The sequence below is a fragment of the Pollicipes pollicipes genome, unplaced genomic scaffold, assembly GCF_011947565.3.
Source record: "Pollicipes pollicipes isolate AB1234 unplaced genomic scaffold, Ppol_2.1 Scaffold_3087;HRSCAF=3621_pilon_pilon_pilon, whole genome shotgun sequence".
NCBI lineage: Eukaryota > Metazoa > Arthropoda > Thecostraca > Pollicipedomorpha > Pollicipedidae > Pollicipes > Pollicipes pollicipes.
In genome coordinates, this window is record NW_023596225.1 from 19,104,299 (window position 1) to 19,131,809 (window position 27,511).

General features: G+C 53.5%; 3 protein-coding genes across 4 annotated transcripts; 2 read left to right on the top strand and 1 right to left on the bottom strand.

Annotated features, from left to right (window-relative positions):
* Positions 1-5,528: 5,528 nt before the first annotated feature.
* LOC119089844 (uncharacterized) lies at positions 5,529-8,374 on the top strand. Its single transcript, XM_037212655.1, has 5 exons — positions 5,529-5,630; positions 6,490-6,616; positions 7,217-7,352; positions 8,133-8,235; positions 8,336-8,374. Exons 2-5 carry the CDS (start codon positions 6,490-6,492, stop codon positions 8,372-8,374), a joined length of 405 nt encoding a protein of 134 aa, XP_037068550.1. The 5' UTR covers positions 5,529-5,630.
* An 89-nt stretch (positions 8,375-8,463) lies between these two features.
* Positions 8,464-13,878, bottom strand: LOC119114810 (U1 small nuclear ribonucleoprotein A). 2 transcript variants are annotated; one of them, XM_037238848.1, is made up of 5 exons: positions 12,085-12,172; positions 11,837-11,900; positions 11,140-11,312; positions 10,101-10,372; positions 8,464-9,670 (listed from the first exon to the last, which is right to left on the bottom strand). In XM_037238848.1, exons 1-5 carry the CDS (start codon positions 12,112-12,114, stop codon positions 9,511-9,513), a joined length of 699 nt encoding a protein of 232 aa, XP_037094743.1. In that variant the 5' UTR covers positions 12,115-12,172; the 3' UTR covers positions 8,464-9,510. The 2 variants fall into 2 exon arrangements, with proteins under 2 accessions (XP_037094743.1, XP_037094744.1); XM_037238849.1 differs by lacking the exon at positions 12,085-12,172 and adding an exon at positions 13,777-13,878 and having other exon boundaries at positions 8,470-9,670.
* A 598-nt stretch (positions 13,879-14,476) lies between these two features.
* LOC119089845 (mothers against decapentaplegic homolog 4) lies at positions 14,477-27,144 on the top strand. Its single transcript, XM_037212656.1, has 12 exons — positions 14,477-14,610; positions 17,145-17,300; positions 17,901-18,005; positions 18,415-18,589; positions 19,498-19,686; positions 21,822-21,935; positions 23,297-23,355; positions 23,401-23,494; positions 24,140-24,249; positions 24,763-24,899; positions 25,833-26,043; positions 26,496-27,144. Exons 2-12 carry the CDS (start codon positions 17,145-17,147, stop codon positions 26,796-26,798), a joined length of 1,653 nt encoding a protein of 550 aa, XP_037068551.1. The 5' UTR covers positions 14,477-14,610; the 3' UTR covers positions 26,799-27,144.
* The last annotated feature ends 367 nt before the right edge of the window (positions 27,145-27,511 follow it).

Genomic DNA, 27,511 nt, shown 5'->3' on the forward strand with positions numbered 1-27,511 from the left:
AACCCCCGAAATGTGTCGAATTTCGCTTCAACGTGAATATTCGATGAAGCCATTGTAGAAACCTTACGACTGACACCAGCCGGCTTAACCGATGACGGTCATCGTCCGACCATGACCGACAACATTAGCCGTGCCGAACATGCCTAACGGGAGTGATGCACTTGCACCTCGCCTTAGGGCAATCAGCGCCGATTTCCATCGATCCTACCGTGATTAACGAGACCTGATTTCGACGATCGACGTCAAACAAAACTATAATGGCGCCCTACGACAACATATCTCGCCAAGACAGAACAGAACAGGTATTAGACCGGACCTGTATTGTCCTATTCTGTTTGGGGAGGGGGGGGGGGGACTCCAGCTCCATAACGTTCTTAACAGTGAATTGGGTCAGAGTCGGGAAGTGTCCTGTTTTTAGTGCATTTGATGTTAGGTTTTTCCCAGCTCGACCTCACCAAGGCTATTTTGCGAACCCGTCCTATGGTGGAGTCTTAACGACCGTGTCCTTCGAAAGATTCGTCACCAGGTCATACTTCAGAGTCAGGTTTGAGACTTAGGGCTCATTTCCCAAACAGGGACATGGCCGAGATACGCAATTTGCATTACTGGTCAGGGCCCCTAACTCATGAGTGGCTACTGTGTCGGTCAGGGGACCACAGTGCCTAACGAGGGTCCGGTATTGAACCCAGAGCCCGGTAAGGAACCCAGAGCCGGACTGGAACAGTGCTTGAGTACTCGTAAGAGTACGGGCGGGCAGGCTCAAAACTTTTTGATGTAATTTGCTTCACCAGTCAATTCTTCAAAAGAATGAACGTTCTCAGGCAAACATGGAATGGCTTGTTCATTTATTAATTCATTTCGGCCCACTCTATTCAACAAAAATGACACCCTTTATATCCGGGGAAAGGGGCCTCCTTGAGTAGGACAAAAGGGGGTACGTTATTGTTCCCGGTTAAGGGCTGAAGGGCCATACCGTCCCAACGCGGGGTGTCTACTGGTTCTCATTTGGGAGCACCGGGCGAGATCCCCTGGCCGATCCGGATATCCTTAGAGGGATACACCATATCACATTGATCCGCTCCCTGACGCGAGAGGCCTTCTGATCCGTGCCATTGACCCCGGATCGACGCAGGAGCCCTCATTGACGCAACAACATCTCTGATTGCTGCAGGTGGCCAAAATTGGCACAGACTCCATTGCGGCTTAACGGGCCCATGCTGGAATTGGGCGGAAGGGCCCACTGTTCGGTGCTGGGAGCCCTGGCTGGCAGAGGACCCTTCCATTGCCTCCGTTGGCGTCTCATCCCCATCCCTCTTGGGCAAGTCTTCCCCGGACTGACTTGAGGCCCCTTGGTGACACCAATACCCTGCTAGGCACTGTGGGTACTGAACGATACAGCAGCCCCACATTGTTGCAGGGGCTCCGACCGATGTCAATCGCGGCCCCGGCCTTGTTCCTGCTTGGGAAATGCCCCCCCCCCCCGGAGCTAAGACAGAAACGGAGCCGACTGTTGGGTGTTGCTTTTTCGGAAGGGGGGAGGGCTTGCTATTCATTTGTGTTCACATCTTAGTATATACACTGTTACTTTCCTTCATACACTGCTTTTCTGTTCTGCTACTGCAGTTGTCACATTGTAAACACCAATCTTGCGACCCTATGAACATCACAAGCGATAAACCCTCAGTCGACCTTCACTGTACCCATTTCTGCACTACTTTTGTGCAACTTAGGACAACAAACCACAACACTGCACTAGCTTAACATGCTAACACTTATGCCAACGAAACCCAACTAGCATCAAAACACGCTGTTAACTCGCACGACCGTTTCTAAATACTTCACATCACTGGCTCCTGCGCCGTTTCACGAGTGGTAGGAGACCTCATTTCACGTTTTTGTCACGTCACTTAACATTTTAAAGCGCTCGTTGCAAGCTTGTCCATTTTCTATCAAAGGCACCGAGTTTAAAGGTTTGCAACGCAATATGTTTGTTGGTTTCCATATCTGCTTTTAATCTATGCAGTAACATATCTAATGACAAAAATGCTTTCTTCGTTATCATTATCTTACCTATCATAATGACTATGACTTCAGTGTTGGGGATCTCTGGCCAAAATGGAGGATCGCTCTATCTCAGTGGTCACCAATCGGTTGAAGAGACCCTTTAACTGACATTTGAGGTCACGGCCTTACGGGCGGTGGTTCATAATGTGACCTACAGCCAGCCTTTCGGGCTCTGACAGATACTGGGCCCCAGCCACTGTAAATCACTGGTCCCGGCTTTGCGACTGGCTGGGAAGTGGGCCCTCAGGTTCATACCGACACGGAGCCGACTGTGCGGTGCTGTTGGCGCCTGACCGACATTTAGGTCCATATCGACTTAGGGGTCCCCCCATCGGCGCGAGGGGCCCTCTGAGTGTCCTTTTAGGACCCGTCCGTGCAGGTCGGGGCTCCTGAATAAGACTCCGGCCAAGCCTTGGTTCCTTTTGGCTCTTCAATCTGACCTTTGGTCGCCGAAACCGGTCGGCCCTCCAGGCTCTTCGGGTCTTCACAAACACTGCCTCTGGCCGACTCGAGGGCCCCTTGCTAAGACAGGGTCCCCGTTGGGTGCTATGGTGCTTTCACAGGTGCTGGGGCCCGACCAATGTAAATCGTTGGCTCCGGCTTTGTCTCTGCTTGGAAAATAGGCCCACAGGCCCACGCTGCTACGGAGCAGACTGTGCGTTACTGGAAGTGTCTCCGGACATATAGCCCTTGTCGACTCAGGGATCCCTGATCAGCGTGCAGGACCCTCTGGCTAGCACTGGAGTGCACGGCACTGTCGGCCGGGACCCCTGAATGCGACCTCCGGCCGGTCTTTCCGACCTTCGGATCCTCAAGTCAGGCCCTTAGTTGTAGGTCCCGAGGAGCAAACGCCCGGAGCCTAAGGGGAGGAGATCACGTGCCCCCGGTGCCCCTCCCCCTGCCTGCGCTTCTGTCGGGCTGTAAGCTCAGGGCTCACGGCACGCACTGTCTGGCCTGGGCGTTGATATCAGAAATCTGTCCAATCGAAAAAATTTAGACAGACTCTAAGAAAACAGACATGGTAATTTCGACAAGTCGTAATGGCCACTTAACATGAAGCTCATTCCTTGTTGCTACCACCGGTATGGGTGAGGGCGCAGGCCGAGCGAGTTTGACCTTAGCTATGTGGAAACTGTTGACTTAAGCATCCCAGCCTGGTTGTCACGTCGCAAGGCCGCAAAAACCGCAAAAAGTGCAGTTGGTCATGTTGTGGTGCACGAATCGCTAAGCATGTGCATGGAAGTGAATCAGGAAGATTCGTGCAACATTCCAACATCATCACAGTTTATCACCATTGCACGTTCACGCGCGATTCACATGGAACAACTTTTGCTTTCAAATGCAAGAGAACTGAGGGCCCGGGCCGAAACGGGTCAGGATCTTGACGACCCGACACCGCACCGGGACACACTAAACAGCCTTCGACCGCGGAAAACAACGGACAGTCACACTGACAGAAGTGTGCTGTGTGTAGTGGTCACGCGTTCTTGGACGCGTACCATGAACGCGCCCGTTTTATGGCATTTTTAACGATTCATTTCAGACGAAGAGAGCAAACTGCATGGCTTATGTGGATGTACTGGCTACAACTCACTCAGAGATTTCAAACTTGTCTGACTGCGATGTGTGCCAGTCTAATATTGTCATTGACGGGTCTGGTCTGCGACAGGAAGCAGCCGCCACGATAAAAGTCAGATGACGTCAGAGGGAAAGACGGACCGTGCCGAGCATTGCAGCACGTTAAGCATTCGTAAACTTTTCACCTGGAATCGCGCGATCAGATGGTAGGAGTCAGGGCTCACACAACAAACATTGTTTGACGTGGGTTCTTATTGCAGAAATCTATCCATTCAAAAGGTTGAAATTATCTTTAAGAATAAAACTAAGGGAAATGGCTGCTGTCAACTTTTACGAAACCGATGACGCATATAAAACGCAAGGAGTACCACCCTCTCCGGGCTATTGTAATGGTGAAACTGCGCGTCTGGGAAACCGCAGGTACGGGGTTCGATTCCCCGCGGCACCCGCCCCTTCTGCCATGGAGAGTGGTAGGCGACGCCATATAGCCGCAGAGCTGAGTGCGTCGTAACATCCCAGTGACGACGATGACGCAAAATATACACTACGTTTTAAATAGCGATCTCTGGCTCTGAAAACAATACGTGCGTGAGGTCTTTTTTTAACCAATATTTTTACAAATGCGTACGTTTTTGCAGTGTTCCGGTCACAGTTGTCAAACTTTGGCTAATTGCAAATTTACATATTTCGCCAACACCAATTGCCAGAACGGACCGGGCTCATAATCAACCAATTTGTGTATAATATATACAGACATAACAGATGAGGAAATACATGGATTAGAACTATTGGCTTAAGACGTCTGAGCGAATAAGTTTAGGTTTGGTATCACGTAACTGATGAAGATTTATCCATCAAGCCTGTTATTGCTCCAATCACACCACACCACACCATCCAACGATATTAATGCGCCTTACTCGTTCAGGTGGTGCCACCAGAGAGAAGGGGGCAAGCGGCAGTAATCCCTTTCCCGTTTTCTAAGAGGAAGCATATTCTCCCCCCCCCCCCCCTCTAAAATTCCAGGGAACCCAACATACCGATGGAATATTCCGGATGGCGGAGACGATGCGTTCCATCGAATGCAAAGGAAACACACGGTAGACCATATCTGCCAGTGTAGAAAAGGCCCTCGATACCTTACGGTGGGCTCTTTTGGTCACCTTGATGCAGGGAATGATCCGAAAGAGGCCCATCGCATGCGCAGAACCCCATAAAGCATGCCTTTTCAGGAACAATCACACAGGAAGCCCCACCAGCCCAAGAGGAAGTCCCATTTGGCCCCACCAGGCCAAAAGCGGGCTTGAGTCAACTGTATGTGTCTAACTAAAGGAATTATCCCTAAGCAACGGCAGCCATTTTTGGTCATTTTCAATCGCCCGAGGTAACGCATCGGTTGCTTCCAACCGCGATGGTGACGCTGTGGTAATCGTAGCATCCCAAGAATAACGTCCGTTAAGCCCCTAATTGACCTACAGATGCAAAACAACCACGAGCATGTTAGTGAGACGACCTTGCGTCGAGCATATGCACTTGATATTGTAGATACAATATGAATATTAATATATATATATATATATATATATATATATATATATATATATATGTGTGTGTGTGTGTGTGTGTGTGTGTGTGTGCGTGCGTGGTGTGTGTGTGTGTGTGTGTGTGTGTGTGTGTGTGTGTGTGTGTGTGTGTGTGTGTGTGTGTGTGTGTGTGCGTGTGTGTCATTCAAATACAATGAAATAAAAGCAATCAGCGGCAAAGCAAATGAGGTCAGTTGGTCGAACCGGCTCTGCTACAATATCCGAGTGGTGAAATTCTGTGGGCCTCATCCCTCCGGAAGGATCGGTATGCCTGAAGCTGTCCCATTTGCAGATCCGGTCCTGGGCCGGGCGGCAGAACGCGCGGCGTCAGGTCACACGGCCCCGCCGCTGCCGGCAGTGTGACGAGCGCTATCATCGTGTCCGGTGACCCCACATTTCGCCGTCGCGGTGAGTGCAAGCGCCTTTTGTGGACCTTTGTTAGCTTTCAGTTGCTGATACTGACAGATTGGTTCCGGTAAATGCGTAGGAATATCACACTTTTATGGTCAGCTCACAGCGTTATATTCAAGCTACCAGATGTGTGCACCCCGAAAGTGTCATTACCATAGGTTTCGATTTTTGAATAAACAATTCATTTGAGGGTATTCTGTACAGACACGGACATTGAATACTACGGCCAGGCAATCCACGGCGCATTGGCGTGATCAATGGCCCACACAGCGCGTCGGAAATGTGTGCTGGAACGGCGCTGTAATCCAGTCCCGCTGACAGGCTTAATGCGTTAATGCGTTATAAGCATGCTCAGATGTGCAGCTGAGTCTAATCAATGCCCGCATTAAGAAATTCCAAACGTCACGCGCAGCTCCAGAGCCGTCACGCTACGCTATGCGCAAATGTATCCGTTGCCACGCCCACGCCTATTCGATGCTAATTGCACATCTCACATGGCGTGCGAATTGAAATACCGTCCTTCGTACTGTAGAGGTGCACCCGACGAATGCCTGCATGGTGTGACAACTATTCTTGCAAGGGTTCGCTCAGATCGCAATAATCTACATTGCACGTACATGCCCGTAAATCGAGTGCCATCTTGTCAAGTCGTCGCCAACGTGGCGCTAACAGGCTTCGGCGGGCGATGAAGGGCAAGGGCGTGACGTGCGAGCGGTATGGGCGCACTGCTGACCTAGAGCAACCGACACCCAATATGAAGCGCTACCCACCCACACTGCGGCCAGCTCCGCATCAAACCGCTGCTGGCGGGGGTGTCGACCGAGGGGCGTTGACGCCCCTCCCTCTCCGTCCGTAGATGGGTCTGCTGCCAATGCTGCCGCTGTTGCTGCTGACGCTGTCGTCGCATGTGGACCTCGCCACCGGCGGGACGCGACGCGGCGCCAGCTGTTACGCCTGCACGGACCTCGTCGGAAAGTTTCTGGGTCAGTGCCTCGGCGGCGCTGATCAGTTGCGCCATGCCTTGGTTGCCATGTTCTTGCAAGGCTGTCATGAAAGATGGAGTGCCTTCATTAGCGAATCCCGTGCTGGCACCGCGCCCGGCAGACTCGACGAACGGGTACCAGCCTGGTCCAGTAACGACTGGCGGGTTTCGATGGTGGCGTTCGGTCGTTTCACCCATGCGCACATTTCCTGGTTCCGGCAAGCTCAACACGTGACCAGACCAGGCCCACTCTCTACCGTCAGCGTTGACCCAGTCGCGGCTATCGGTACCGCGGTCTCGCGCCTCTGTCCGCCGCGTCACACCGCCTCGTAAGCTTCGGAGCGCCTTCCGTGGTCCGAACATTACTGCGGAAGTGGAATTGCAGGCAACCGCAGCGGCGCGCCGTGCTGGTCTGCAGCCCGGTTTTGCAATGTCCGGTACGAAGACCCCAAACGGGGTCGGTGTACGCGCCATCTTGGATTCCTGCTTCGAGTCATGCTCTCTGTTCGCCAAGTGCGACGTAACGCGTTAGGCGCCGAGTAGACGGTAGCTGGCGTCATCGCCATCGCGAGAGGTTAACGACCCCCGGAGATGTTGGCAGTTTGTGCGGGACCCCAAGATTGTCCCATCAACACTTACTGCACGACCACGGGCCTGGGGGATGGCCAACGGCGCTGCTTTCCGGCCAAGAAGTCCGGCGGCAGCTGTCTGGAGGATCGCGAGTGTCTGTCGGGCAGGTCAGTGGCGGACCCCGCTCCGGCAGATCAGTGTCTGCTAGAACGGCCATGCTGCTCCTTCTGCGTGACAGACCAGTGTTTATCGTGTTCAGCTGGTCCGTGTTGGTACCGTACAGAAGGCGGATGTCTGCCTTGCCGGGCGATTCAGTGAACATTCTGCATGGCGTGCTGTTTTGCTGTTTGCCAACTTACTGACTGATCTGTCCGACCGGACAATGTCTCATCTGGAGTATCACCGTCTGTCCTGTCTGGTAGTTGACCGTTTCCATGTCCGATGCGTCACGTCTCGCATGGAGCATGACTGACAGGCTGGCCCTGAGCAGCATGGCGCTCCAAACACGTCAGATTAAGTAGATCGAGAAAAGGTGATACTGTCTACGAGTGGTAGAGAATTGTGCGCCCATGCGGCGTGCTATACTTAGCTTTTGGAGTTCTTTTCTCTCAAAATGTATCTCCTTCCTCCTATTATGAATCTTGCGTACGCTCTTTCACAAGAAACAGTATTTACATATTTGCCATTTTTAGTTTACGTTTATGACCTCCGACGTCGGCGCGGCCTTACCATTCCAATCATCATCTTTTGTTTACGCTGCACTGAAAACTGAACCAGTGGGCGGAGCCAAGTTAAGTGCGCCACTGGTGTCCCGCGTGTATACGCTTTCCGGGCTCCGCAATCTACGAGGCACAGCCAGCTCCTCCCACTCTTTTCCTACATCCCTGGAGCATTTCGTTCCGCCTTCTGAGCAGCCTCGCCTTCTGAGTACATCTTTCCGCCCACAGCTACTGCAACCAGCCGGCGTGCGGCCTTTTCTTCGACCCGTTCTGCTTCACATACGTGTGCGGCTCAATCAGCTCCAAGGCCACGCTGAGTCTGGCGCAGGCGGCCGGCCTCAGCGCCGGCGACGTCGTGCCCGAGCTGGCCGGCCTCTTCCAGCCCACCTCCCGGCAGGGGTGAGGCGCGGCTTCAGCCCGACTCCCGGCAGGGGGAGGCGCGTCTTCAGCCCGCCTCCCGGCTGGGATGAGGCGTGTCTTCAGCTCGCCTCCCGGCTGGGGTGAGGCGCATCTTCAGCCTACCTTCCGGCAGGGCTGGGGGGAGCCGCGACTCATGCCTTCTTGTCAACCTTCGTGAGTGACGTTAGGAGCCGAACGCTCAGCTTGCTCAGCCCGTTCACACCTCTCGACGCAGCTAATCCGACTTCCATTTCGACCAGAGCGACCATCAAACTAACCTGTAAGAAGAGGATGATTTGGGCTTTGGGGCGCACCAACTACGTTAGCCATATGGCGCCCATAACCTACTTCTACCCTGCAAGATTTTCTGCCAGGAATGCAGTCTTCACCGAATGGCTAAACGTAAGCCTCTGTACACCAAGATTATCATCCGATTGTCCCCTTTCCTCACGGCCCCTTTCTCCGGTGTCACCTCGTCAAACAGCTCTAACGGCTGAGTCGACGAACTGACAAACGATACCACTTACTATCTCAGTCACCGGCGCTGCGAACAGGTTCAACAGAGGCTGTCTCAGCACGCCGCCGTATACGGGGCTCACCTCTGCCGAGTACGCAGAGCACGGGTGGTGATCGGCATGGCTAGGGTCACAGCAGCCCGGGTGAGGGACAGGGGAGGACGCTCGCCCAACGGACAACATTGCTACATGGTACTCTGATACGATGTGTTATTTATTGTATGCTTGAGACAACTGAGCGAAATACAAGTACTCATTGGGCTTGTTTGAAATCAAGTCTCGTCCAGAATTGTACCAATATCGATTGCGCCCCATGGGCGACATCTATTACGGTACAATACATCTAACAGGCAGATGACATTCAGCCACAGACGCGAGTTCGACGAGCGCTGTCATTGAGAACGACACCGAAACACGTGGTTTCATCGCACCAAACGTTGGGCGAACGCCGTCCCACCAGTGTACAAAATCCGAGCACAATTCAAAAAGTGTTGGTCCTCTCGTGAATCGCTGCCAACGGGGATACAAATTTTGACGATGCCCACAAAACATCACGCCCGACGCCAGTCTACATACCGTGAGATGAACAATGCGACGATGAAGTCAGTCTGACGGCGCGGCGCCGACTGCCACAGGCAGTGTGACGTCACTGTCAATCCACCAATCAAGCTATCACGCGCACGTCCGCCGGCTCACTTCTTGGCGAACGAGATGCGCATGGCATGGGTGGGTGTGATCTTGAAGCCCTGCAGGGCGGAGCGAGCGGCCGTCGACTGCAGTTCCGAGTCGAACTCGACGAAGGCGATATCGCTCCGGCCCGGCACCAGGCGCACCTCTTTGAAGCCCGGAAACCTGTCGACGGAGCACGGACCGTTGTGTCGGAACATCGTCTGGTGATGGCGGCGATAAGGGTTTTTGAACGCGCCGATCGCTATGGTCATATTAAGCTCATAACGGCATCCCCAGAGCATTGTTAGAAGGGGTGGGGAGGAAGCAGAGGGACTGCGAAGCAAAGTAACGTTTAGTGTATACATAGCCATAGTTGCAAACCGTACTGGTTGACAACTGACAAAGATTCGGCAGCCTTTTGGTCAGCTACGATGCACGTCACAACAAACAGCGCCTTCGTCCAGTACGCGAAATACCCAGAAAAAACAACATTCGCCAAACACCACAGGCAATTCATGCTACACCACCAGCTCCCACAAGCTCTTCTGCAATCCACGTCTCACCGCCAGCGCTCGAGCTCGGCACGGCCACCACGCCCACCCGCGGCACTCACTGGTTGAACAGCATCTGCAGCATCATCTCGTTGGTCTCCTCGGGCAGGCTGGTGAGGAAGAGGATCTGGTTGGGCGGCTGCTCGGGACCGGGCGCCGTGTCCGCCTGGTCACCATCGGCCGTCGCGGGACGCGCGCCCGGCGCCGCAGCCGCACCTGGCTTCGTCTTCTTCGGCTTCTTGGTGACCGGCTCCTTGCGCTTGCCGCCCTCCTGGCGGTACGTGCCCTTCAGCTTGGACACGGCGTCGGACTCGGATTTTCCGTACTGGATCCGCTGCGCAGGCCGAAGGACGAGCGTCATATCAAGGCTGAACAGAGCCGGGGCTCGGGATCCGCTGCGCAGGCCGACGGACGAGTGTCAGATCAAGCCGAACAGAGGAGGGGCTCGGGATCCGCTGCGCAGGCCGACGGACGAGTGTCAGATCAAGGCCGAACAGAGACGGGGCTCGGGATCCGCTGCGCAGGCCGGCGGACAAGTGTCAGATCAAGGCCGAACAGAAGTGGGGCTCGGGATCCGCTGCGCAGGCCGACGGACGAGTGTCAGATCAAGGCTGAACAGAGCCGGGGCTCGGGATCCGCTGCGCAGGCCGGCGGACAAGTGTCAGATCAAGGCCGAACAGAAGTGGGGCTCGGGATCCGCTGCGCAGGCCGAAGGACGAGTGTCGGGTCAAGGCCGAACAAAGGCGGGGCTCGGGATCCGCTGCGCAGGCCGAAGGACGAGTTTCAGGTCAAGGCCGAACAGAGGCGGAGCTCGCAAGACCGACTGGGTGGATGGCGACACATGGCGGCCTTTCTGACCAGTTAGTAAACTGAAGGTGGACGGCGCGATCTCAGTGATTCTGATGGCCTCAATGTTTGATTGCACTTTGGGTTAAGTGAAATATTTGTTATATTATTGGGTTATTCCAGTCCCCCTTCAGGGATATAGGACAAAGAGGCACCCGTGTGATTGCAGCGCGCAGATAACCAGCATGACAATTCTGAAGAAACAACCACACAACACTCTGACTGGTCACTGATAGTACAGTTTGTGCTTCTCACCATGGGCTTATCATAGAATGGGAATCCTTGCATCGATCTCAATGCATTGGTGGCATTCCCGATCTCCTTAAACGCGATGAAAGCTTGGCCCCGCATCTTTGGTGTCTTGAGTGCCACAATATCCAGGATTGGCCCATACTGAGAAAAGAGGCAATAGAGGGAGTGCTTCAGTTCTGAAACAGAAAAAAAACACAAACGTGCCTTTCGTCAATGTGCAAAACGCATCACATAACACACAACATACTAAGTTTAGGTTTGCAGCTTACCTACAAAGACCTAACAGTTCAAGTCAATGATCTCCACAGATGAAAACAGCAACTTAAATCAAGTTCAAAAAAATCAAGCACATTTAAAAAACAACTCTAACATCTGAGTACAATTCTTGCCACACTGTACTGCCATTGAAGTGCTCCTGATGTCAGTACTGGGGACTGACAGTATGGCATCATTGCTGTCTTTTTTGAGGGTAAGTTAATTCAAGACACTATTTTAATATTCTATTTTGGTGTTGCATGTTACACTTTACACACCCCATCTAACCACTTCATCATTTACAACCACACACAGCCATCTTCCATGCCACTTTACAAACCTGTTACATACCAGGTTTTAGCCAGAAATGCAGTGGCAAACACAATACTCATCTTTCAGTGCATTATGAGGAATGCATAATCACTGTTTGATGGTTATGTCTCACCTGGCTTCTTCACTCGCTCATTTAAGTTGTTGATGTAAATTGTTTGGTTGGGTCTGATATCCATCTGAAACAGCAAGTTTGTTATACAACACAAACAGAAAAAGCTTCCTATACAATATTCACCACTGAATGGCAGTCACATTTGTAGTGCAAATGATATGTCATGCATTAAAGTGGCATCTTTCACATAATTTTTAGTTTAAAACTTTGACCAAAATACCACAGAAATACATCTGTCAGTGACTCACTTCAAGATTGCTAGCTCTGTGTGGACTCATCTCTTCCAGATGGCTAGTAACACCTCAAAACAGAGGCATAATTTTGTTGTTTTTTTAACTGAAATCAGGAAACTTGATCTCACAATCTCAGACTGGGTGTCACAGATCTGCAATGGTTTTGAGGCTACAACAGCTCAATTCTGCTAAACATATAGCATGAACTGGCCCCACCCCAGTCACCTAGTATACTGCATTTGTTTGAAGTGACCACCAGTATGGTCACTGACTGCATCTAGGCCTACATACATCTATGGTCTGCACACTACCATGGATTACATTGCTGGGCAGACGCATGACATTTCTAAATGCGGCATCCAGGTTCATGAAGGGTACAATACATGCACATTCAGGATAATATTAGATGAACATTGGCCTCAGAATGACCTATGATGTATGGAAAATGCTGAGGTAGATTGGTGCCAAACTGCATTGGCACAATGTCTTGTTTGTTTTGATGCCTGTTTACCTTAAGAGGGCACAAATTAATCCTTGGAATTTGTTCTTTTTCAGTACAAGACAGCTTTGTACAAGATGCTGTTCAGTACAATATACAGCTTTACAAATGGGTCCTCTTGGTGCATACACCTGCTTCTACATGAACAAAGCATGTCTTTTTAAAAAGTTTATCACTACACACAAGTCATTCTAGCTGATGGGCCTTCAACTGTGCATCATGTGGCTTTTTCATCTTACAACTTAGACATTATTCCTCTGATAAGCAGATCCCTGATGTGGTTCACATTTTCAGTGCCTGTTAGATGGACCATATCATCCACATGCCAAGTGCCTGCACACTGAGCAGTGAGGAGGGGGTACTTAGTGATTAGTAAATACAACAAATATCGGCATTTTTCGTCAGATCATCAGAATCAGAAAAAATCTGGGACACCCAGGTCATGAGAACAACAACCCCAGCTGTATGATCCAGTAGACAGCTTAGGTACCCTTTTTGGGCAGTGTTAGGCCTGCACCAAACAGCTTAACTGGTCTAGCATCTTTTGCAGACTGGCTGGCAGAGATTTGGCTATGATTCCAGCCACTTCCTAAAATGGTTACATGGTTACATGGTGTGATGAAATACATTTTATCTTGTTAATAAATAACACTTAATTCAGTTCATTCACACTGTTCTTAGTAGTGTCAGACAAGGGTGTCACTTTGAGTAAGTTCAGAAAGGCCTGAGCCCTTCAATATTGACTTGAGCCCCCTGCACTCTTCTGAATGCTGCACTTCAATGCATATGTGCAAAAAGGGATTGCTGGAATGATGCAACTCAGCAAGTGCCTGGACTGCTAGAACACTAGGTACCTAAACACATTACTATCCATATCACCATCATTATATATGCTCATTATCACTGTCGCATCAGCTTCAAATTGGAAGTCATTACAAAACATCAAAACAATTTTGAATCTGGCCAATTCATTTTTTACATTTCAACTCTGTCATCAACATCACACATCAGAGTGGCCAAAATCCAGGGAGAACTTAGGATTTGAGGGCAGATAAGGTCAACTTATTGGCTAAGCCCCCATACGATTTGAGAAAGTGAAAGATCTGGTCCCAAGCCTCCGCCGGCGATATCAAGATGAATACCCCACAGCGTTAATTCTTCATGCAAGGGGCTAAAAAACGTTTAAATGATCATGGAAACATACTCACGATGTTTAGATGGCCATAAAATGACGTTCCCCCAATAATGCCGAATGAAAACTGCACGAAATACACCCCCACGATTCGCGCCGATCGGCTGCAACCACCTCACGTGTGAAGTCAAGGGTGAGAATAATGTAAATGTGCGTTTAAAATTACAAGTGACGTCACTCAAACCAAGCACATAAGCTACGCGAGCGCCCTAAAACCACCTATTCTAACGTAAGCCTCCTCTTCTCCTAAAACTTAAGTTGCTCCTTCTCATATATCTTCTCCTGCACCTATGCACGTTTACACTCATCCTAACTTACTCCGTGAATGTAGCTTTCAGTGAAACATGAGACACTCCAGAATCGGGATAAAGTTGTCCATTAGCAGAAAGCATGAAGAATCACGACTTATAACGAATCATAACTTTTGCGGATATTTACTTGACGAAAAATAGCATTTCTTAGTGAACTAAAGGCTGGTCGCAGATTTGATTTCAGCGATCTGCACTCAAACGGCAAACCATCGAACACAAAGGATGACCTGCACCGCTGGGACCCTCTTGTACCCTGCTCCAAGCAAAATTTGCTCGTTTGAATGGCCTATCAAGACCCAAATGACGTCATATTGAGATGGCGATCTTACCCCGTTTAGCGGGTTTAGCGCAAGGCTATCCAACGTTTAGCGTAACTCCTTGTCGCTTATGTCTATGAACAACTGCGTCACACACTTCGCGTCGAAGCACGTACCTTTCGTAACGATATTGCAGATTCACAATTGTTTTGGTGCCAATTACACTTTTTCAAGCTGCAAAAGCTGCATTCAGATGTTCCTCCTTCTTCACCATCATTGAAAGTAAGGGTATGGCAACGTCTGAACGGTAATTTGCTGGTCCTCTGCATGATAAGCCGTCCACATGCTGCTAGAATCAAAGCAGCTAGTGATGATATTTTGTTTCCGCAGAAGATAAGCTTGAAATCAAACCCTAGCTCTGCACATGGCTGCTCAGGTATCATAATCTTCAGGAATCATGGCTTAAATGGTGTCGTACATTGCTGTGGGCAAGGTATTGACTGACTGTAATTCAGAACATTCCAGGTTGTGAATACACACTTATTTGGCAATGCAATGCTTCAAACTACCCTAGAGTTAATTGGAATTTGTGTCTCCCAGTCTGCTAACATCCATTTTGAGTGAGGATTGACTGTGTGCTTAGTTACCCATCCATCCTTCTGTGTGAGTCATGTGATGTTACCTGGCCTGCAGGGTGTTGGCTGTCCAGTCTGCAAATAAATAATCCCTTATGTGGGGGATTGAATGACATTGGTGAACTAGCCCTTCTGCTCCTGTTTTTCAACTCAGGCCAGGCCAGGCTGTGCTGAATTTTCAAATGATCTTTGTTTGAAAGTTTTGTGTGTTTGCCTGTGGCATGTGTTTGACTGAAACTACATCACTATGCTCTGAAACTTTTGTTGTGATGTTGCTACTGCACCTGACATAAGGGGCAGCACCACACATTTTTGAGAAGAGATAAGGCTGTGAAATTGTTACAACCCTTGACGCTAGCCTAAAAAGAAATAAATGAGAAATCACAGCTCAGCATAATGCTTAACAGCTGGCTGGCACATTGTTTGCCTGTGTATAAATGATAACAGGCTGTAAATCTGACAATTTGTTGCTGCAATTTGAAGTAATGAAGCATTCAAAAAATGTCTGCATGAAGATCAGGATCACAAAATTCACATATTCCTTCCAGATCTGCACCATCACTGTGTATGGTGTGGCCCTAAGTGCAGCTCAGTTCTTTGATTTGGTGTGATTAAACTGGCAAAAGCAGCGAGCATAAAATAGATCGGTGTGATTATGGGCAAGGCAAGTATGTAACACACACACACAACTTGAAAGCATTCTATGCCATGGATGGCAATACTCTGAAGCAAAAAGTTGTTTTCTCTGGTATTTTGCCATTCTTGCCAGGCACTGTCAGAGTTCCTGTTTTAAAGGCATGAAAATGCAAAGTATAATACTATAGAATCCCTAGAAATTAAGAAAAACCAGCAATTGTGCAGGTGATATGTAATGACTCTTCTGCAATATTCACCAAATCTGTCTATACCTAGACAAGCTATGAGGGTTCCTACTTTCACATCAGACTATTCTCAGCCAGCACAGTGGGTTGCTCTGAAATTGATAATTTCCTTGGGTACAAAGTGGATGTTACTAAAGGGAAGTACTTTATGTTGGATGCCTCTCCTCCAGCATGTTTTTTTTTTTTGCTTAGCTCTGGAAGCTAGGAGAAGGTATTTCTGTGAATTTTGCAATTGTCACCATGCTTGTAAAAATGTGAACACTTGTGTGCCACCAGACCTGTGGACTATTACAATACCTACTGAAACCATTTTGCCTGTAAGCCAATTTCTGTGAAGTGTTGCTTCATATATCTTGTTTCTTCACATTGTCCCTGTTTGTTGAGAAATTCCCTGCTTTGGATCTCTGGGAACAACATGGAAAAATGCACTTTGACTTTTTGATATTATGACACATGTTAGTCATCAGACATCAGTCAGAAGTCAAACCACAAACATCCCGCCTTCCCGAAAGAATGTAGCTCAAACCAGGTCAGGGATGCTGACAGCTAAACTGACAATGAATAAACAAGTAGGGAACAGAAGTGGCATGAAATTTAACTGCAGCAAGGGAATATCCTGTACAATGTCTTCATTTGGCTTTGCATTAATTTTGTGAAGGGGTCTCAACAGAATCATTGCACAGCCTTGTATGGAGCACCAGCAACCCAGAGGTCATGTGAATGCTCCAGCTATTAGCGCATCCCATGACCCAGGATTCAAACCTGGCCCCTGCATGTGAAAGCCAAATGTGCCAGCCACTCAGCCATTATGCCCCTATCTTTGTATTTTGCAGCAGTTATGAGTTACAGTCGGATGGGCAGACCAAACTGTTCTGACAATGTAAATTTTTATTATTGTATTTTAATGATTAGCTCTAACCTGTGTATGTGGTCTGGAATGTTTCTGTTTTGTGCTTGGTCACAAAACCACTGATGTCACCAAATCCATTGTATATATCCACTCATGCTGTGCATCAGTTGTTCGTTGGACAGAGTAAGATAAACAAGGATCCATGAATTCATTATCCATGGCCAGAAACCCCATCATTGGAATCACATACAGTGCCCAATCTTGTCAATGTCTGAAGTTGGGTCAGCTCCATTTTTGACAGGTATGCAGTCCTTGCCAAGACCTCAAAGAAAGCTGAAAATCATTCTCGCACACTAATGACAAAATTCATGATCACCAGCCCATATGTTATGGACTTCTGCAGCTTGTGACTGTGGTGGCTACAGCGGAGGTGCTCCTTTCTGTGTCTAGATGAACGAGATGATGAACCCGACACTGCCGAGCCCGTCGCCGACGTCCACGGACGCCTGCCTCAGCATAGTGCACAGTCTCATGTGCCACCGTCAAGGCGGCGAGTCCGAGGAGTTCGCCAGGAAGGCCATTGAGAGCCTCGTCAAAAAGCTGAAGGTAACGCGAGTAATTGCGGACGACATCGCAGCAGGGATGGGTGCGGGCTCTCGGGAAAAGTTTCTGGGCTTGAATCGGGCATGTTTCTGGTGTTTTCACAATCAGATGAGAGAGGTGGCTACTGGTCAAATTTTTGTGTGTGGGTGTGTGCGTGCGTGCGTGCGTGCGTGCGTGCTTGTGTTCTATAGGACATGTTATGACCAGTAGTGTATTTAGTTTTTACTCAAGATGTAGTGGTGTTCCTAGAAAGTGTTATAGCTCAGACATTCTATGCCGTCCGGAACTTCGAATCTTTCGGTTGCGTTGCAGGCTTTTGTAGGAACAGCCTCTGCCAACACTCAGCTACAGCATACTGAAAGAGTGACGAAGTTGTGCCGTCCTGAGACGGATGTAATGGGGATTTTGAATGACCACACTGTCACTCGATCATTAACTTGGGGCTGCAAACTGGTGTAGTAAAAGTGCGGGGAGGTGGCTCTTGGCTTGTCAGATTTGTGAAGTGTTCCACAATTGTATTTTATGTACTAAAGGTGCACGCCCTGGTCAAATACACCGGCGGAGAGTGCAGCGTGTCCACATGCCGTCCGTTGGCGTCCACAGGAGAAGCGCGATGAGCTGGACTCGCTGATCACGGCCATCACCACCAATGGGGCGCACCCGAGCAAGTGTGTCACCATCCCGCGCACGCTCGATGGCCGGCTGCAGGTCAGGGACGCGGGACCTGGCCGCCTGGAGGCTCGCGTGGCACGGCCGATGCCTGTCGAGATCGGCCTCCGGCTGCGGAGGCACTCTTAGAGTTCTCTCGCTCAGCCCCGCCCATGGACCAGACCAACGTGTGGATAGACGTGTTTTTTACGTCGTTGCAATGTTTTCGTGGCATGGCTTTGTTTGACGGGATTATCCGTATGTGTTTTTCGTGATTATGAACTACTGTTGTGTGCGGCTGGACGTACGATGTACGCTTTGCTGGGCCATTTGCTGTCCCATTGCCTTTCATGTGTTTTTTTTGTAATAGTATACCGTTGGGATCCCCGTTATTCGCACGCTTTAAGTTTAGACGACTCACGGTCTGGACGACGATCCTGAAGTTGACGTACCTTGTTTTGCCTCCCAGGTCGCTGGAAGGAAAGGGTTTCCACACGTGGTGTACGCCAAGATCTGGCGCTGGCCCGACCTACACAAGAACGAGCTGAAGAATGCCAAGTTCTGTCAGCTGGCCTTCGACCTGAAGGCGGACGCCGTCTGCGTCAACCCGTATCACTACGAGCGGGTTGTCTCCACTGGAATAGGTCAGAAGCTTTTTTGGCAGTAATTGCCACCTGTTGAGTTCAGCAACGATTTACATCCAGTAGACTTTCTTAATCGCGTTTTGACAAGTGTGTAATGATGGCTTCAACGTGCCGTCGGTGGGAGATGTTTTCCAGTCTTCGGTGGTGGTGTTAATGTGGGCTTTCATGCTCAAGAGGTCCTATGTGGCCATGCAGTTGCAGTCCTTGGAAGCGCACGTCATCACTCAGTCAGCACTCAAATGTGTTGTACGTAAAGTAAACAGAAGGTAAATATTGTACGAAGCTCCTTCTATCGCTATGTGTGCATATTATATACGCTTCTGTATTAAAATAGGTCACTGATAAGTTCAGCGATTCCCCAAAGCCCATCAGCATGATCCATTGTGTCTGAACGACGTTATTCATCATGGCAAGTTAAATGGGTCATTGTCATTGCACATGCTTGCTTAGTGCCTCATCCACAAGCTAGCTTGCCAGTTCATTGAAAACTACCACATGTTGAGCAACTTTGTGAATTCATGCCAGTTATGTAGCTCTACTCTGGTATTAATATGGAAAGCAGTTTATGTGTATCTCGCCCATCTCCCTAAAATGGCAACAGTGTTTTAGGACGGTGCTGTAGTTTCGTGAACAACGTTGACACGAGTCCGGCTGCGCCGCGGTCATCACGTGAATGGCTGTGACCACAGATCTGATGTTGGGGAGGGGAACAACCCAGGAACTGTACTCTGGGGTGCAACGTAACGGGAAAGTGACGTTTGAAATAGGAACATATCAAAAACGTGCATCCAATTTGCAAAACTGGAGGGGACAAAAGCCTCTCTCCGGAAAGCTGGAGAGGATCTGCCCCATCCCCAATCCCTCCAGTGGTTACACCCGTGACCACGTGCATTGTGCGCCGCCGCCAGACCTGTCGAGCCTCTCCATCCACCCGTCGAACCCGTCGTCGGTGAAGAACGAGTACACGGCGGGCCTGGACCACCCGGATGCGGCGGACGCGGCGCCGCAGTCGGCCGGCGGCGTGTCACCGGCGGCCGCCGTGGCTGCTCAGCACCGAGCGCCACTGCACGGCCTTCCATATGGCGTGCCCTCCCACGGTTAGTCCCCGCACGGTCCGCCTACCCATGGTCAGTCTCACGCACGGTCTGTCCACCCACGGTCAGTCCCCGCACGGCCTGCCCACCCACGGTCAGTCTCCCGCACCGCCCGCAAGGCCTGCCCACCCACGGTCAGTCTCACGCACGGTCTGTCCACCCACGGTCAGTCCCCGCACGGCCTGCCCACCCCCGGTCAGTCTCCCGCACCGCCCGCACGGCCTGCCCACCCACGGTCAGTGTCCTGCACGGTCTGTCCACCCACGGTCAGTTTCCCGCACCTCCCGCACCGCCTGCCCACCCACGGTCAGTGTCCTGCACCGTCTGCCCACCCACGGTCAGTCTCCCGCACCGCCCGCACGGCCTGCTCACCCACGGTCAGCCTCCCGCACCGTCTGTCTACCGACGGTTAGTCTCCCGCACGGCCTGCCCACCCACGGTCAGTCTCCCGCACGGCCTGCCCACCCACAGTCAGTCTCCCGCACGGTCTGCCCACCCACGGTCAGTCCCCCGCCCGGCCTGCCCACCCACGGTCAGTCCCCGCACGGTCTGCCCATCCATGGTCAGTCTCCCGCACGGTCTGCCCATCCACGGTCAGTCTCCCGCACGGCCTGCCCACTCACGGTCAGTCTCCCGCACGGTCTGCCCACCCACGGTCAGTCTCCCACACGGCCTGCCCACCCACGGTCAGTCTCCCGCACGGCCTGCCCACTCACGGTCAGTCTCCCGCACGTTCTGCCCATCCACGGTCAGTCTCCCGCACGGCCTGCCCACCTACGGTCAGTCTCCCGCACCGTCTGTCTACCCACGGTTAGTCTCCCGCCCGGCCTGCCCACCCACGGTCAGTCTCCCGCACGGCCTGCCCACTCACGGTCAGTCTCCCGCACGGCCTGCCCACCCACGGTCAGCCTCCCGCACCGTCTGTCTACCCACGGTTAGTCTCCCGGCCGGCCTGCCCACCCACGGTCAGTCCCCGCACGGCCTGCCCATCCACGGTCAGTCTCCCGCCCGGCCTGCCCACTCACGGTCAGTCTCCCGCACGGCCTGCCCACCTACGGTCAGTCTCCCGCACGGTCTGCCCATCCACGGTCAGTCTCCCGCACGGCCTGCCCACCCACGGTCAGTCTCCCGCACGGCCTGCCCACTCACGGTCAGTCTCCCGCATGGTCTGCCCACCCACGGTCAGTGTACCGCACGGCCTGCCCATCCACGGTCAGTCTCCCGCACGGCCTGCCCACCTACGGTCAGTCTCCCGCACGGCCTGCCCATCCACGGTCAGTCTCCCGCACGGCCAGCGGTGGTCAGTCTCATGCAGCATCAAAATGTAAGACGCATTTGCTAGCCACTTCCACGTAATTTCGTATCCGTAATCCTTCCTTTGGCATGACAACCCACTGACAACTGCAGATGGTCTGGCTGCGGCTCTATTAGGTGGTCTTCTTCCCTGGCTTCCACAGCTACTGCACCGTCGCGCCAGCATCTCCGGACACCCGACCCCGCGCTTCTAAGCGTCGCGTTGTCGTCTCGCAACACCTCCCGACTGCCGGGGTGGCGTCGAGGGCTGTGCACCCCGTCACACCATGATGATGGTGTGACGATGATGATGATGAGCTCCCCGTTTCGCGGGTATTCTGTGGTGGGCCTGGGTCGTCGACACGCGGTCGTTGTCTCCCGATCGTGTTGTGGTGCGAGGCGAGCACGTGCGTTTGTGTGTGTGAGTGTGCGCTCAGACGTGCGCGCGTGTTTGTATATGCATGCGTGTGTGTGTGTGCGCCTGCGCGTGTCCGCGTTCGTGCGTGTGTATGCTTGTCCACGCGCGTGTGCATGCGTGCGTGCGCGTGGGCGCGCTCCGCCAACTCATCACCTACCTGCGTACTCTCCTTAACCAGCTGTTATCGTCCTCACACCGCAACACGGTTGGGTATGGGAAGTGGGAAAGCTGGCGCATAAGTGTGAATGAGACATGCTGCTGCCCCGGTGGTGAGTCGGCTAGCTTGCTTTGTAAGACTGGCTGCTGGTGCTGTGACGGCTGGCTTGCTTTGGCCGGCGCCGGCCGCGCTGCTAACGGCGGCCGGCGGTGCTCGCCGCGCCCACTAACGCCCGGCCGGTGCGTGTGCGCGCGCCGCGTGCTGTTGCAGGTGGCTCGTTGCCATCGCCGGGCGCCAGCTCCTCGCAGGCTTCAGGTGGCGCCACGGCCGCCGCCGCCGCCGCCGGTTCCGACCCCAGCGCCGGGTTCTCGGAGTCGCGTCACAGTAAGGCCCGCTCCCGCCCGCCCCGCCCCTGCCCGCTACCGCCGCCGCCGCCAGCTCCGACCCCAGCGCCGGGTTCTCGGAGTCGCGTCACAGTAAGGCCCGCCCCGTCACCGCCCCGCCCCGCCCCGCCCCGCCCCGCCCCGCCCCGCCCCGCCCCGCCCCGCTCCGCTCGGCCCCGTCACCGCCGCCGCCGCCGCCGGCTCCTGCCCCAGCGCTGGGTTTACGCAGCCGTGACAAGTAAGGTCCGCCCCCCGCTCTCCGCCCCACCCGCCCCGCCCCTCCGCCGGCTCGGACCCAGCGCCGGGTTCTCGCAGCCGTGACACCGTAAGACAAAGTCATTTGCTTTGATTAGAACGGGTAAGTCACCCACGTGACCTTGTAGTTATGGTCTGGCTGTTGCACTGCTTTCAGTGGCAGTTCTTTCTGTGAGACAAGCCGCTATGTATTTTTCTAGCCGTGGTCGGTGCATGTGCTGGTGCATTTCTGATCACTCTGTATGCATGCTACTTATATCGGGTGGCATTGCGGGCTACTGCTATTCTTCAACTTTGTATTCGTACACTCTGTAGTGTGCCGTTGTTTTCATTTTTCCTTTACTCTGTCTGATGCCACTTTTATAAATGAGCTGGGATTTTTCAGCACGCTGGTGTACGTTCAAACGTTGCGCTTTCTAGTCAGCAGTCGTTTGGTGAGTTCGTGAAATGCACGTTTGTGCCGAAAGCTCAATACGTGGTGCGTTGATTTGAGTTCTGGCACTGATAACGTCACACCTAAAATGCAGCTCTCTGTCATAGACAGTAATGTGGCATGTCCTGTCTTTCTCTCGCTGCACGATTGGACTCTGATGCTGATTGTTTTCCTTTCTGTGCTGTTCCAGCAAATCATTTCATGAATGCTGCGCCGTTTATAGGTTAGTTGAATGGGGTACTAGTTCATTCAGTAGTGACAGAGGTGGTGGCATTACCTTTGCACGTGTTCGCGCACGTCAGGTTTCTGCTTTGATACACAGGATGCGGCTCTTTCAGCTGATGATACTCGGGTGTTGGTTGACATCAGGGGATGCGCCGGCGTCCGTCGCACATCGCAATGATTGCCGCCTTTCAGAGGCTCGCCAGGTCTTGTCGGGTTGTCAGTGGCGTGTGAAATCGTCAATGGGCTTTATCTATCTCCCGTGCGAGGCTGGACTCAGCCCTGACTTGCTTCGTGCTCATGCTCGTGCAGTCGCTCATGCATTCGACGCTCGGTCAGTCCAGCCACATGAGTAAACCCGGGCCTGTGCTGACCAGCACGAAGTCGGCCTGTATCGCGCGGGCCGGCCGTCGGCGGCGCGCGCCTGACCCGACGTGCTGGTGTGTGCGCAGCCGGCCCGGGCGGCGCCCTGCCACCCCAGCTGCCGGCCAATGGGTTCGGACTAGGCACGGCGCGGTTCGGCGCCGCCGGCACGGCCGCCCCCTGGAGCGGCAGCGACCGCGGCTCCGGCTCCGGCTCGGGCTCCGGTACCGGCTCGACGCTGACCTACCGGCGCGACATGGCGCCGGACCGGCCGGCCGCCTACACCTGTGAGTGGCGACCGCCGCGACCGGGCTGCCCCCACACGTGGCACGGACCTGCTCGCTAATCCGCTCCGTTTTGCCCCCCCCCCCCCCCCTCCCTTCGTCCAGTCCTGCGCCGCGAGCTACACTCCCTGCGCCGTTTATTTGCTTGTCTATATGTTGAGCTTCCTTTCTTATCCCCATAGTGTGTTGTCTCAAACGGATATGAAATTTTTGACTCCTCGGACGGACGCACCTTTTTGCGCGAAGTCGTCATCATCATGTTCTAGGCACTTGTTTCCTGGGTTCCGCTCTCGCGAGGTATTATGTCCTCGTTATGATGACCCACGTTTTTGTGTTTCCAGTTTTTCTACGTGCACTTTGTTGCGCTCTTCTTTTCATTCTCACATGCAGCTGAAGCAGACCAGCGTCTCCGTGTCCCATGCACCGTTTAACTCATTTCCTGTGAACTGGGCTGCACGCATCTGTAGCGTACGATGTAAACGTGGTCATAACCCATGTCACCCCCTGTTACAATTACGCCCTTGTCCTGTGGACTCTGCTCACCGGGTGTATCACACGCGCCGAAGTCGCCGTCACCCGTGTCGCGTCAGCCGCCCGGCCAGCGCCACCCAGCGCGGTGCTGACCGACCGATGGCCGGACCGTTCCAGTTTCGGGGACGAACGCGCACGTGCAGCATCAGGACACGCAGGTGCTGCTGTCCAGCGTGCCGGCCCCCGAGTTCTGGTGCAACATCACCTACTTCGAGCTGGACACGCAGGTGCGGCGCGGCGGCAGGCCACCGGGCGGGCGCCGTCCGCTGGCGGCGGAGCGGGCGCCTGCTGAGCGACGGCCAATGGCTCTTGTGACGTTGTAGACCTGTTTGCGGGTTTGGTGTGATCAGTGGTGTCACAAAGCTGACGGTGACGATAACGCTGATGTGCGGTAGTGACCGATTCACCGGGATGGTGTGACAGGAGTTACTGTTTTCGCGCAAAGGAAATAACTGGATTCCGTCAATGATTAATTAGCATGCATTAGGTGATTAGAGCTACTGTGCTGGTGGACATGGCATTATTTTGGTATAGTTTTTCAGCTATTTTAGTCCCATTTTATGACTACGCTAGAACTGACTGTCCTGTGATTGATTGTGGGTGTCTTTATTTCCGCAAGACCATGCCACCCGTCTTGACTCTATGCATGTGCGACAGTGGAGTGTGGCCCTTGCTGTCTGACCTTTCCAAGCCGTGCGGTGCGCCGCCGCCGACTGTCAGCGTCGTGTGTTCGTGGCCAGGTGGGCGAGGCGTTCAAGGTGCCGTCCAGCATGTCCTCGGTGACGGTGGACGGGTACGTGGACCCGTCGGGCGACAGCCGCTTCTGCCTGGGGGCACTCAGCAACGTGCACCGCACCGAGCAGAGCGAGCGTGCTAGGTGAGTGTCCTGACGAGCAGAGCGAACGTGCCAGGTGAGTGTCCTGGCGAGTAGAGCGAGCGTGCCAGGTGAGCGTTCTGGTGAGCAGAGCGGGCGTGCCAGGTAAACGTCCTGACGAGCAGAGCGAGCGTGCCAGGTGAGTGTCCTGGCGAGCAGAGCGAGCGTGCCAGGTGAGCGTTCTGGTGAGCAGAGCGAGCGTGCCAGGTAAATGTCCTGACGAGCAGAGCGAGCGTGCCAGGTGAGTGTTCTGGCGAGCGGGGCAAGTGTGACAGGTGAGTGTCCTGACGAGCAGAGCGAGCGTGCCAAGTGAGTGTCCTGACGAGCAGAATGAGCGTGCCAGGTGAGCGTTCTGACGAGTGAAGCCGGCGTGGCAGGTGAGTGTCCTGGCGAGCAGAGCGAGCGTGCCAAGCGAGGGTTCTGACGAGCAGAGCGGGTATATGGGATGAAAAGCACAAACCCGACGCGTTTGTGTGCTTTGGGAGTTGTTTCAGTCAAGGCCTGGAGGTAGTAGGGAGACTGTTCGTCCGTGGGTAATGGAGAATAATAACGACGCTTGTCAATTATTCGTTTAGCATTGTTTTACATAGTTTTGCGAGGTGTGCTATACGTGCAGGTATTGGGGCTGCAGTTTGACACCAATTATAGGACGGATGTGGGAGACCATTCCGATAGTTCGGCTGCGGGGCACGGTCATGACTGACGTTCAGTCGACGGAGCTGTTCTTACTATGGAATGCAGAAGGAAATAGGAATCGGAGTCATATTCAGTGTCGCCGGCCATTCTCCACCGACGGTGTTAGACCAATGCAGCGAGCGCTGCTGCGTGGTCCGACAGTATATCCGTTGACCGGCCGTACTCTCCTCGCGCTGGTAGGGCCTGGCGTGCCACCTGCAGGGGTGCCTGTTGACCCGCCGGCCTGTGTCTCTTCCGCAGACTCCACATCGGTAAGGGAGTGCAGCTGGATGTGCAGGGCGAGGGCGACGTGTGGCTGCGCTGCCTCAGCGACCACGCCGTGTTCGTGCAGAGCTACTACCTGGACCGAGAGGCGGGCCGCGCGCCCGGCGACGCCGTCCACAAGATCTACCCGGCCGCCTACATCAAGGTGTTTGACCTGCACCAGTGTCACCGGCAGATGCAGCAGCAGGTGCGTACCTCGTCGGCTCGGGCCCCGACGTGCCGTGACACTGTCGGGGATGGTCTTTCGCAAGGCTTCGCACAGGGGATCTGGGCTTTTGGTCGGGGCGGGTGCAAGACAGGTATAACCAGAAGATATGGCTGGTATATTTGTAACAGTGATGTCAGCAATAATTGTGCTAGTTTCTACTCTTACAGTTGAGGTAGTCGTAGACCTTGTTCGATCATGCGAACCATGTAAAGAGGCCGTGCTTACTTAGTGTGAAGATATGTAGGTGGAATGACGTTGGGAACTTCACGCACTCTCCAATTCTTGTCCAACGGTTTTGCAAGAAAATGTACCTGTGACGACATTTGCCGTCGTCTTGCACATACGCTCGTGTGACCCCGTCTGGCCTGTGGGGTTGGCTGCCGATCACTGGCGCCTGTCCGCTGACACCTCCTCCCCACGGCGGCGAGCAGGCGTCGCAGGCGACGGCGGCGGCGGCGGCGCAGGCGGCGGCCGTGGCCGGGCACATCCCGGGCGTGGCCAGCGTCGGCGGCATCGCGCCGGCCGTCACCATGGCCCCGGTGGCGGGGCTCGGGGTCGACGACCTGCGCCGGCTCTGCATCCTGCGGCTGAGCTTCGTCAAGGGCTGGGGGCCCGACTACCGCCGCCAGAGCATTAAGGAGACGCCCTGCTGGGTGGAGGTGAACCTGCATCGCGCGCTGCAGCTGCTCGACGGCGTGCTGCAGACCTCGCGCGTCGTCGCCGCCCGCTCCTGAGCGGGGCGTGCGAACGGGCGGCGGGCTGGATACAGTGTTCAGTGGGAGGGCGGCGGCGCTCCCTGCCGAGACAGGTCGGCAGAGACCCGGCCGGTGCGGGGCGCTGGCCGCTCTTCGGACGCGAGCGCGCGCGGACGTCGACGGCGTCGGAGGTGGGCAGAGGTCTGTCGGGTGAGCCGGGGCCGGCGGCGGGCGCGACCGAGTGCCTTCGCCTTGTGGTGTGGGACGGACGTGGCGGGTGCGCGCGTGATGATAAGAATACTCAGCGCCTGGCCGCCGGCGGAGCCGGTGCTCTGGCTTAGGGAAGGCTGTGATCTCATGCGAGCGCGGCGGCGGTCCTGCCGGCCCGACGCCGTCACGTGTTGGACGAGGTTATGCGCGATACAGGGGCAGGCATTCGCATTGTCGCGGCGAGAGTTGAGGAGCCGTTGGCTCGTCTTTTAAGCTTTGGCTGGGCGAATCCGGCAAAAATGCATAGAGGTGGACGTTTTGTAATCGTTTTAGTTGTATCATCATTCGCTGTGTGCGTCCCGCTCATAGCGCTGAGTATTGTCATGTTTGAATCTCTCGTTGGACTTAGTGCACTTGCCACTTCCAGTTCGCTTTTAGCGCGCGAAGAGGATGACAGGCTTCAATTTGTGACGTCACCAAGTGGTGATCGCGCTTTTTGTCCGCTGCGCGCGCTCACGCAACCACCGAATGTTATCGCCCCG